The 12,500-nt window shown below is 40.0% G+C and overlaps 1 protein-coding gene and 1 long non-coding RNA gene across 2 annotated transcripts in view; both read right to left on the bottom strand.

Annotated features, from left to right (window-relative positions):
- Positions 1-12,347, bottom strand: part of LOC140929483 (T-complex protein 1 subunit theta-like) — a 145,475-nt gene extending 133,128 nt beyond the window's left edge. The window contains exons 1-4 of the mRNA XM_073379266.1: positions 12,303-12,347; positions 11,118-11,205; positions 10,433-10,620; positions 9,418-9,582 (exon numbers count right to left, since the gene is read on the bottom strand). Coding sequence (XP_073235367.1) covers positions 9,418-9,582; positions 10,433-10,620; positions 11,118-11,205; positions 12,303-12,347 — 486 coding nt within the window. The remainder of the gene's footprint in view (positions 1-9,417; positions 9,583-10,432; positions 10,621-11,117; positions 11,206-12,302) is intronic.
- On the bottom strand, positions 6,596-8,863 carry LOC140950294 (uncharacterized). Its single transcript, XR_012167162.1, has 2 exons — positions 8,736-8,863; positions 6,596-7,868 (listed from the first exon to the last, which is right to left on the bottom strand). It is a non-coding gene; the product is annotated as an uncharacterized lncRNA (long non-coding RNA).
- Positions 12,348-12,500: the final 153 nt, after the last annotated feature.

The raw sequence follows: 12,500 nt of genomic DNA, 5'->3' as shown, positions 1-12,500 counted from the left end.
CCGAGTTTTTGCGAGGGGTTGCGAGATACGTATTTCTAGTTTTATCCCGAAGCGCATGCGTGTATGCTGTTGTTATTGGAGCGCCCACAAACCATAAGCCTGTTAAACGGGAAAAGTAGTCTAATATAAAGAAGATTTTTCGTCAAGTTGATCAAGTGCACAAATTCGGTGGAGTCTAGGGGGGTGATAGTTGGCCACTGTCTGATCCCTGCTTGACGACTCGTGCGATGGTGCATCACTGGGGTACGGGGAAAATCTACCAGTAGATGAGTAGTCATGGGTGATTCCGCTCCGGGCCCTACTGGTTGACAGGGGGGTGCTCAGAGATCTCCTCGGAGAACTCAACCACGGTCCCAGTGGTAAAATAGGGAAAGACAACCGCCTTGTCAGCGGTAAAGTCCTCACTGCGGTGAGGCAAGAAGTCCTAGCTGTTGCTAGGCAAAGAACAGCCACCGAGCACCCCCCGACAAGGGTTTTGCTCTTTTTATTACGGCAGTGGCTATTCCTGTGGGACCCGTACACCAACTTGTATTTGCTGTTCATACGGGATTAAGTCTTTTCTTGAAATTTCTATGAAATTTATGCTCAACAAATGTTATGAAAGTGTACGTCTTTTCAATTAATGCCATTTTTTAAGGAAAAATTCAGTGATAGTTTGAAACGAAAAATAGTTCAGCGTGACAAGATCGAGCGGGAATCGAACCCGGGATATAGTGTCTGCAGATGACCACCTAAACCACTATACCACGGAACATTCGTTGCTGAAAAGCGCTTTGATTTCGAGTTATGTAGCAACAACCCTAACCCTAAAAAGAAGCTTATCGTTTCGACTCAGTGGTTAATCAATATAGTCAGAATCCAGTATGAATAGCAAATACACGTCGGTGTACGGGTCCTGTACGAATAGTCAATTACCAATAAATGGTGGAGGTCGATAAGGTACTAAAACTAGTTAATAAAGAAGTTGTTTCTCGAAGTTGTTTGTTTTCTTACATGATACTCTCTTAGATGAGTCCAAGTTTTTGGTCTGAGATAATTTTCAACATATAGTTCCATACCAGTGAGGACCTTAAAAACAAAAAATTTTAGGACGCCACCATCGAAATTTTGTGCGGAGAATAACTTTACAATCACCTGCAGCACCTTTTACCTTTTCGAAAGACGATATTATTATTATTATTATTATTATTATTATTATTATTATTATTAAGGATATTCATCTCAGTATTTATTTGGGTGAATATTATTTTTATTAAAAACAGCAAAGTAACTAAATAAGTTCAAATGAATTGATATTTTGTTTACAGCTGCACCATCTGTTATTTTACCATAACTGAGCGAATTCTCGCGAAGAAAAAAAAAGAGGTATAAGTACAGACCATGGAAAATTGTTGTCGATTTATTAATTATAAAATAACTAAGAAAGTACGCGCGCTCTGATTGGCTGAGAGGTGTGTTTGCATGACAGTGTGTTAACGTGGTTTTGACGCGGTGAGGGTAAAAGGTGCAATGAGTTTGCCGAGTGGCATGTGGCATGACTTGCGGAATGACATAATTATGCTGAATTTAATTTATGAAAAATGGCGCAAAGAAATAAATTTAACAGGAAAGCATGCGTGCGTCTCTGCCGCGCCTTTTTTGGCGCCAATTTGAAGGAGCAATCGCTTTGCCGGTCCATTTATTACTGCTTTTAAAGCAAGGCTCTAATTGAAACACAGCTCATGCACCAAATAGGGTCACTCTTTATCGTAACGCTAGAGGGTAAAAAAACGCTCGCTGAACGTGAAGTCGGGCTAGCTACAATTCTAGGGATTTTTAATACGGTGAACGACTCAGATCATATTCCAGACTACATGAACGCCTCCAGTCTAACATTAATCCGCAATCCACAAATCGAGTGAAGCGGCGAACTGCTCTCTGTCTCCTTTCGGCCTTTTGGCGCCTCTTCGCACCGTTGTTTGTGTGAGTGTGTGCGTTTGATCGAGAACTAGCCAATCATTTTTATGTATCTATTTAACAGTTGAAGTGATGGCGAACCGGCTTTACTAACTTAATTAATAAAGTTAAAGGAGAAAAAATGCTAAAAGTAAGAAGGTAAAGAAAAAGAAAAGACAGAGAGAAAAAGAAAAAGCACACAAACTCGATTGCCAGGATTTAAGCTCGTGCTTCTTCGTCAGCTGTTAGCTTCGCGTGCCTGAAACTTCACCACGCAACCAAGGGAAAAAATACAAGATATGTTCGATCCCTAAGTATTATGTCAGGATCAATCACGCCACCCACCGTCTTAAAAGAAACACCTCTCGCGCAGTTTCAAATGAAAATAAGGGTGACTTTAAAGTGACTTTAATCGATCGTGCAAACATCTTTTGCAGAAAAACATTTTAAAGCAGAAGAGACTGATTCGCGCACAAGTTTCGTGTACAACACTTCGAGACTGGTAAGAATTTTTCTTTTAATCAGTGCCATATAAAACAAAGTGTTTTTCTCTTTTTCTAGGAAAAATATTTTATAAAAGCAAAAGAAAATTTTTTCCTGTGTTTGTACAGCCTGATACAAACACTCTACGGGTTGGGGGAATTCGAGGAAGTTATGCAAACCCTCGACTTCGTCTCGGGTTTGCATAATTGTCTCGAGTTCTCCCAGCCCCTCTCGTGTTTGTTATAAGGGTATGCAAACACGGAAAAACGGTTTCTATTGCTTAAATATTTTTCTTGTGGCAAATCCTTCATTATATAATGGCCGAGCTGCTTGCCTCTGTTGTTCTACTAGATGTGTCTAAATAAAAAAAAACTGATCTTTTCCAACTGTGTCTGCATAACTTTTTGTATAGTTTATGTGCCAGTCAATTCCAACACCGCCCATTGCCCCCCACACCCCGGGCATTTGACTGGTTTTTTGCTCCGTACAGTGGAGAATTTGACCCAAAATCAGGCCCGCCAGGTCGGGCATTTGACTGTCGTGTCAAAATGCTGGTCAGCGTCGCAAGCAAAAGGATCTCGTAATTCTTTTATTCCGCATGTGCACCTCATTCACGAGTCGTTGCTGCTATATTCACTTCACTGCTTTGTTGGAGCATGTGGAAAATGTGGGCATGTTGGAAAATGTGGGCTCTCTGGAATTACCAATTCTTTGGAAATGAAGAAACCTCCGTAAGACAGCTTTCCTAGACTTGAGAGAGTTTCCGTTTTGTCTATTGCGATATTTAACTTTGAATAAACGGTTTGACAAATGGGAAAATTTTTGAATAATCTCTTGTGGGTACGTGGGGGATTTCACGCGTTTTGAAGCGCTAGCCGGTGGGGCATTTAACCATCTAAACTGCCAACATACCAGGGAATTTAACCAAAATTTTTCGAAAAAGCCAAATGCCCAGGGATCGCCTAGGAGAGGTGGGCATGGGCGGTTTTTGATGTTTCATTACATTCAATTCCATTACATTTAACCTCATTCTGGACCCCAGTGCTTACGCTTCTGACTCCGCGCGTAAGCTCTGGGAAACTCTGCGCCGGCCTAGCCAAAATCTGGCTATTTGGACCGCACACTGCATGCTCTTTTATCCAACCAAAATTTTTGTCTTATTCTATATCTATTTTATCGCGAAATTTCTTGCTCCTTCGGAATTAGAACTGAAGAAACGGAGCCCTTGAAGAATTTTCAGATACACAAGGCTCTTAACTGTAGTAGCTACTGAGAAAATACCGTTAAACGTTCATAGATCTGAGACGTGAAATTTGCATACGCTCGACAGTTGATAAAATATTTGTGTTCTATTTCACAAGGCAGTTAGTGAAAAAATCCGAATGCCTTTATAGTCTCTTGGAATGATTCAACCTCTAATGACTGAATGAATGTATGACCTCTCGTTGTTGTACCATCTTGATTTCCATTATTAGCTCCTGCTGTAATACCTGTTCCAACAGTATATTTGACGAGTTTAAAAATAACTTCAAAATAAGCATTGTACCAATCAATTGGATTTGCTTCTGAACTATTATCAACAGTAAAAAGGTAATTATCCTTTGTTTGTCTATCATTATTAGGAACATTGTCATTGAATGGTGTTTGTAAATCATAATGCAAATACTTATATCGCTTAACTAATTCAGGACTTTTGAAAATTCCACTCATTTTATTTATTAATGAGTTTAAATATATTTTTTTCATAGTAGTAAATCATTGTAAACAACATATTGCTTCAATTTCCCCAGCAGTTCCCAGCAGAATAGCAAAACTTGACAAAATTAGCCAAAATGAAATATGTGCTGCGCTCTGTTGGTAAAGGCAATACAAAACACATGATGGAGTAACATGGCTATATATGTGAACATAAAACACATACTAACCGGTTCATTAAACTCAGAATATCAAGTCAAAATATCAAGAAAAGCTATCATTACACATGTAATGCCTGCGAAGGTGAGGGCAATGAAACCGTCAAAGCCCATGCAAAGCAGGCACATGCCCCAGTACCCCAGTACAAATTTCATTTTGACAAATGAATGTAAATACATGTACTAATACTACTCTAGTCTTCAATGTAAACCAGTAAATCAAAAACACGTATCAAGGTTTTTAAAAGTTGTGCTGCCTCTGCAAGCGACAGCATGAAAAAACCGCAAGAAAAAGAGTTAACAAATAGATTCCGCAGAAGATAATCTTATAACTTTTTTTAAATGCATCAGATTTCCATCTTCCCATATGCCCAATTTAGGTTTCTGGAAAAGTTTCGACAAACTATCTAATCACTTGTTCAAGTGACAGATAACTGCCCCCGTGTGAAAACAGCTTTTTCACTTAAGCACCAGTGTGGAAATAGTGTTTTGCCTTCACAAAAGGGTACATCGACGGAGGGGGAAAAACTCTAAAACTCTCTGGGAAAGGCCTTTCCCTGGGGTCACGGCTGGCTGCGGGAAGGCACGAAATCTCTTAAGCCTGTTGAAAACCCTTAAGACAATGATAACAACCAACAGAACTTGGCTCCAAGGTAGAAGTTTAATCCAAGACTATACTGCGGGTACAGTCAAAACATAACCAACCAAAATGTAACCAAAACTAGATGCCAACGAGGATGTAACCGAAGAAGCTCCTACAAAGCACTTCTATTTAAGCCTAAGCTAGCGAAGCGACAGATTACATCATGTTCTAGCGAGGTAGATTACAGAACCCAACGATCATTTCTAAAAGACTATTGGTGGAAACCTAAGCTTGTTTTGAAACATTAGTTACTTCCAAGAGCTACACAGATGGATAACGGCTATGTCTTACAGGTTGATTACAGCTTGAGGACTAAATACAATTATGACTTGACAAATAAGTTGACGCTCAATAAATCAACAGGTTGTTCACGGCTTAGAGAAGTTAAGCCTAAAGAATAAAGGATTTCTACATTGACTTTTCATATTTTTATGAGCGAAAGCAAAATACACTGCAAATAACTGAAGAACAATAAATTCTGTCTTCACACCTGTAATACTGACGTCAATGAAATTTGTTTGAAAGAGATGTGATGAACTTAAATGGTATTGTATCGATGAAAGATGGACGTTCTAGTTTCTTGAAAGATTGATTCTGAAAAGGAGACAGTGCATATGCCAAAGCATTCCTAAGACCCAAGATGTCATGTAACAAACCAGCTCAAGTTTACAAACAAAACTCATTAAATCAATTTATCCTTACGTGTGGATTTATCTATCAAGTGAACGAGAGCCTAACTATCAGTCGGGTAAGCGGCAGGATTGACAACGGATAGGGTGTAGGGTCTAGGAGAATTTTTCATCTCGCATCACTGTTGCTATGGATACACCGTCCGTCCCACAACTGAAACCCAAGTTGAATTTACGCTAAAAGTTAGGGCGTCTTGTATTTACCCCTTGAGCTTTTACAGTCTGTTAGAACTGGAAACTTTGACAGTGGAACTCACAGATATAAGTGACTAATAGCTGGGAATGAGATAAACGTCAATCGTCTTTCGATATGCGTTGAGGCACGATACAACACAGCGATCAAAGCGTTTATATGAAGAAAAGTTATCGCGGATAGAAGGGTCACTCGCCTACCCGAGCTACCCTAGGCGAGCGACCTTTTCATACATTTCCTTACAAAACTTGGCGAACCGTTTACACAAGAAACAAAGACTTGGCTCGGTTAGAAGGGTGACCCGCTTAGAAGAGTCATCCTTTTGTGATGGCAGGGACACCCTCTTAGCCGAGCCAACAGTTCTTCAGATAACCACTTTGTTTCGCTCAGCCGGACCCTCTTTCCTGGGAGACTTTCCTCCAAAAAAATGGGGCCTTAATATCTGTCGGTCAAGATCAGAGGATACAGCCCTGCTATTGCCCCGATTATGTTATTTACAAAGGAGCACCAAAGCTATCTTCAGTAGTCTGCAAAACCACGACAGCAGTGCAATCGTTACTAATAAAGTCACTTTATCATTTTTGATTGTGATTATTTAATCACGACACCCGCGATGAGGCAAAAAGAACCCTTTCGCATCCGTGGATCATCCCATTGACTTCCGTAGTTACGTGTATTTACCATTTATTTACCCTCATCATACTTGATTCTCTCACTCGGTAATGAACATGAAAACCAGTTTTTCACTCTGTGTATTTATTGGTAGAACCTGCTGTTCTGATACGCACCTGTTACACTGGCTGATGATAACTTTAACGTGCCTTGCAATTTTTCAAAGGTGCCGAAGCTTTATTCGTCACGTCATATACAAGAAAGAAACTGGAGCCGTAATGCGTTCCACAGTTCGTTACAGGGGAAGCGCCGATCAGCTATTGGCTAATTTGTTTTCCCTGTAACATTCCCGCCAAAAGTCTTTGCGAAAGTTAACTCGGCCCAGTTTTCTCGTTTCTAAAGTGGTGATTTCGAACTACATGTACGCGACAGGAGGTGTAAGGAAAAGGGACAACTCAACGCCACTTAGTGAGCTTAATTAAAGAAAGACGTTTTTGAGCGACGCACGTCAACCGGAAGTGAGGCCTTCTCTCTTTTTATATACCTTGACGCTAACAAATTTGTATTGCTAACTTTCTTTTCTCTTATAAAGACGATTAACCCGAGAGTTTCAACCAAACCACTGCCCAATGATAAAAAAAGTCCACTTCCGGTTGACGTCCGTCGCTCAAAAACACCGTTGCTTAAGCTACCTAATAATTGTAAGGTAAGAAGCGCGACACCAAATTACGACCTTGCTTTGATATTGGATACTTTGTAGGATAATGGTCACTACGTTACTGAGATTGTAAACACTGATAGCGCTTTAATCATCTTGTGCTCAGACGGTCACTCTTTCATCAACTGGTTTAGTAAAACAACTGCCGAGGGGCGTTAAGAACGAGCATGGTCCTATGAGTAAACAGGCGCCTGGAGAGAGCTACCAGGGAGCTACAACTTTCTTCAGCATGGCACTCGCCAAAACTTTTAATACTATTCCCAACAGTTTTAAGAGAATAGACCTCTTTAGCTTGTATGTTTTGTGTTCCCAATGAAAGTCTCGGCGAATTTGCCCCTTCGTCCTTTCACAAATCATGCGCAGATATGCACTGGTATAAGACGAAACTTAAATGAGCAGTTCTCTATATTATTATCACAAGACCTGCATTGGGAAAACAGAACAAACGAGCTAAAGAGGACTATTGCAAGGCAAGTAGTTAGTAACGTTGCCGAGAGTAAAACGGCTCTCAGTCACCAAAATGTCACTGTCATTTGGTGGCCTTGGATTAATTCTGCAAAGTTCAACAACACACGTTAATCCAGACCAGGAAGCAGAATAACAGATGATTCGGTGCTCAATCTTCATCCCAGTTTGGATTGTCTTTAGGCTTTGGTCCTCCCGCCGGTTTGGACATGATAATCTGCAAATGCAAGGGCATAATTCTAACATGCATTGGTCACTTCACAGTTTAAAAAACTACCTTGTGAATGCATATTTGAAGGATAATAGTTTCGTTACTTGCACTACAAAGTGGCAGCGTTCCCCAAGAAAATTTCCTGTTAGTTTACATCTCATTTTTTTCCAGAATAGAGTAAAGAGGTGTGATTTTAAAAATTTAAATTTGTGAAATTATGGGATTGGCTGGCATATTCATAAAGAACAATATGAAGAATGCCCACTGTTCTAAAAATCAAGCTACAGCTATGTGTACAAGTGCAAAATTTGGTGGGGGTGATATAAGCACCGCTATGCTCTGATGACTCCATACAAATCCTTCTAAAATTAGCCCCGATCGCATATTTTAGAAAGATTTAAATGGAGTCATTGGCGCATAACGATGCTCACTTACCACCAATTTGCACTAACTGGCAGATTTTTAGCAAGTGGACATTTTTCATCTTTTCTTTCTGGTCCTGCCAACCAACCCCTTTGACCAATCCTACTTTTTGTGACGTCATCGCTTCTCCTCTCTTATAAAGCGTATAACCAATGCCTGTGTTGGGGTTGTAAAAAATGAGGACTCCTGGATTGGACTACCATTACACCTCTAACGTCTCATGTTCTGGCCAGCAGCAGAAAAATGGGAAAATCTTGGGAATATAACAGGATTAAAAATCTAACGTGTCACCATAATCCAATTTTAAGGTTGCTAATGAACTCTATGAAACAAACACTTAAAATTTAGATATTCAAGGTCTTAATCAGGACAAAGATAATTGTATAAACTGGATTTAAAGACGAGAATTTTGTTGAAGAGCTACGGCACGACACAAATGTGTTCCCTTACCTGATCCACTCTAAGTACTGTAACAGCTGAATCAGTGGCGAACTTGATAGCCCAGTGCTTTACAAGATACAAGTCTAAGATTCCTGCTTTTACTGGGTCTTTCACTGCAGCTCCACCACACCCTAAGAAAAACAACATCCAAAGTTATGTCAGATCATATATGTCAGTGTCACCACGTTAGATTATAACTTGTCCCCGCCTGGTAATGGCCTATATCATCCCCGATTTTTCGAACCCCTTGATAATTCGGTCTAATTAGCTTTTTTCCCAAAAAGGCGTTTGAAAATCATGATTCCACTGGAAATAAAAGAGTCAAAACAAAAAATCCCAAGATTCAACGCTGACACATTTACAAACGATGACCCAAAGATGCGGAACAATTTAACAGACCAAATACGGTCGGCAACAAAACAACAAAAACTTTATCAAACAACTGGAAACAGGATTGGTAAATATATATTTTTTAGCTATATTATTTTTAGCTTGTGCACTATATTAAGCATATTCTTATCTGGATTTCTTCTCTTTTTTAAATTGAATTGAAAATTTTTAGTATTATCTAACATTTATTTTATTTTTGTGTCAACTGCCTAAGATTTTCAAGCTATGTTCTATTTTTCTGCTCAGTACCTCCGTGTTGAAATCAAATTTTACATTACGTTATTTAGTACTTCAACTATACCTCGTTATCAAAGCCAGCATTTTTGTCCCCACCCTGGTGGGCAGCTTTGAGTTTAGATATCAACTCTGTGGGCTTCACGCCAGCATTTTCCTCGAGGGTCCTGGGAATAACCTCCAAGGATTCGGCAAATTTGTCGATGGCATATTGTTCAAGGCCTGCACAAGTCTGACGGAAAACAGGAAAAACAGTTAACGGCTAGTACGCAATACAGGTTCACACGGTCAAGACTCTTCAAAGCCACCATCCAAACTGGTTGCTTAGGAGAGGGGGCGCACGTCACCTGCTTGTACACCGTAATTTTTAGGGAGTTAGTATGACTCCAAAAATGGAGTAAAAATTTTAGGTACAGGAAAACCCCTTTTTGGGGGTTATTTTAACACCTAATTTAACATTGAATTTGGGGTCATTTTTACGCGTGAAAAAGAGTTCTTTTTTCTCCCAGTATGGAGTTAAAACAACTCTGAAATCGGGTTACTTTTACTCCTTATATGGGTTGTTTCTACTCTTTTTCGAGTTAATTTAAATCTGAAAGTGGAGTAAACAATTTTAGGTACAGGATAACTCCTTTTTTGGGGTTATTTTAATTCCTCAATATCTGGGGTCACTTTTACTCCTGAAAAAGAGTTCTTTAAACTCCTTTTTGGAGTTAAAATAACTCCACGGTAAGGAGTTAAATTAGCCCCACTAGAGGAGTTATTATAACTCCTTGAAAATTACTGTGTAGGCGTCTAAAGGGCGGGCGCCGAGTAGGGAGGAAAATGGGGAGAGGGGATGTTTTACCTTTCGTGTTTCCCCCCCTCCCCCAACCCCTTTTCTGCGCCTTTTTCTCACATGGAGGTTCAACTGTAGTTGGGAAACCAATAGCAGGCTTTTAAAATCTTTCTTCGTAACAAAGGAAAAGCGTGTGCAGTAAAGTTACACGTTTCACATATGTAATTGCCAAGCCTTAGCCACTTTGAATCCAAAAGCAGAGTGACACTAACACGTATATGTTAGGACCTGCAACTCAACATACCTCTCCAAAGCTGGATATCTGCTTAGCCAGTTCAATTTCCGTGGCACCAGCTCCTGGTACAAAGCGATCATCGCGGGTGAGCGCTTTAAATGTGTTCACTCCATCATCAACAGCTCGCTCAATATCGTCCATGATATTCTCGGTGGAACCCCGGATTACAACAGTAGATGCAGCCGTCTCCTCGCACTCTAAGACACAAGATTACAGGAGATGAAATGAGTGGGACTGGTGGTGAGACTTGAGATGCTCCTTTTGCATGGATGTGTATGTATAAATTGCGGTCCTTTCGCCCGAAATTAAGTCAATTCGCCCAATGATATACAACACTCAAAGACAGGGTGAACATACTTATCGGACATGTTATTTTAGTTAAGCTTGGATTCCATGTGTACATTCACTGTATTTTCACGCTTATTTCTTTCCTCAGGTTTAAAGACGAGAAATACACATCGGGCGAATCGAAATAAATCGAGGGCGAATCGACCATTCCCCGTTCCTCGTTACTAACGTCAGTATCATCATGTAAGGCCAATAGGACAGATTCATTTTCTTAAACTTTATCATCTCTTGATTGAAAGAATAATCTACTTCACTATACCTACAAGTAAACCTAAAATTTCTTGTTGCTTTTTGCAAATAAATAAATCAATCAATAAATGAGTACCGTTATTAAGAAGTTCAGTACCTTGCTTAAAAGTAGTAACCGAAGAGTCACCAATCCCTGACACCTTGATTTCATCACAGTGGTCTATATCCTCAGATGTGGGAGTTGTCTGGAATGATGGGAGACAAAAGTATTCAGTAACCAATGATGTTTAGTGCTGTCTTACAAAAGTATTCAGTAACCAATGATATTTAGTGCTGTCTTCCCCCTATTTTTCAGACTAAACTCAGTTAAACAATATGATTAACGCTGCTTGTTGCATAGTGATTCCTCTTACTGGGATTTTACTTCATGACTATTACTACTACGGTGGTAACTTTACACCAGGGCTCTCTCTTCTACCCATTCCCTAAAGCGAGAAGGACAGGACGACGAGGAAGTCTGGGAACAATGTCTCATGATATCAAACGTCCTTCTAGGAAAGATAGCTGCAGATTCCCATAAAAGGTATCAGAATTTCATTTTTTAAGCGTTGCTCAAATTCACTGGCACCACCTACAAGAAACCAGTTTCATATAAAAATAATAACGTGAATTGAAAGTAACGGGTGAGCAAGCTGCCAAAGATTGGAGCAGCACTCTTCTAAGGAGGGGGACTTGCCCGAAGACTACTGTTATTCTCATGTAACATGGTAGGTTCGATTTCCACTGCTCTCCTGACTGCAGTCTGGTCTTGTCCCTCCTTTAGGAGAGGAGCTCAGGCTTATTTTCAGATCAGTGGCTGATAGTCGAGCTAGCAAAATGGTGGGGGAATAAAAAAGCTATTAAGCAAACTTACAAATTTTGGAAGTATTGTAGCCCCAAACTGATCGACAGAGTCTTCTCAAATCAAACTTTGAATTTATTCGCAAACAATGATATTTGTTTTGCAGCAATGTTGCAAAACAAGTTGCACGTTTTTTGTTGCCCGTTTTTCAGTCGTAACTTAAGAAAAAAAAGAGAGTGATCGCAGTCTATTGCATAGTTGAACCTTGAATTTTATTGGTTCCATTTCAAAAAAAACGTGAGAATCTTTTGTTTTAAAAAAACGTTGTGAATGGATAATCTTCTTCCAAGTGCCCCGGTTCGAGTAGTCACACTGTAAGACTTAGCATTGAATGCGCATCTGTGAATACGAAAACGAAGGTAGAAACATGCCTTATTTCCACTACAATCAAACCCAGCGACATCGTTATTACGGACAGGTTTTCACGTCTCTAGCTCTTACATCTTCTCTAAATTCAACCCGCTTAATAAGGACACCACGTGACATGATGATTTCGACATTGCTGACCCTAGCAATACGCAGGACGCATGTCATACATGAACCTTGTATATGGCCCAACACGCCACGAGTCCTTCAGTCCCTCATAGCTTGGTGCTTAGAGCATCCAACCAGTGTACAGGGACTCAAGATTTTTTTCTT

The sequence above is a fragment of the Porites lutea genome, chromosome 1 (assembly GCF_958299795.1).
Source record: "Porites lutea chromosome 1, jaPorLute2.1, whole genome shotgun sequence".
Lineage (NCBI taxonomy): Eukaryota > Metazoa > Cnidaria > Anthozoa > Scleractinia > Poritidae > Porites > Porites lutea.
This window is presented reverse-complemented; position numbering and strand designations above follow the sequence as displayed.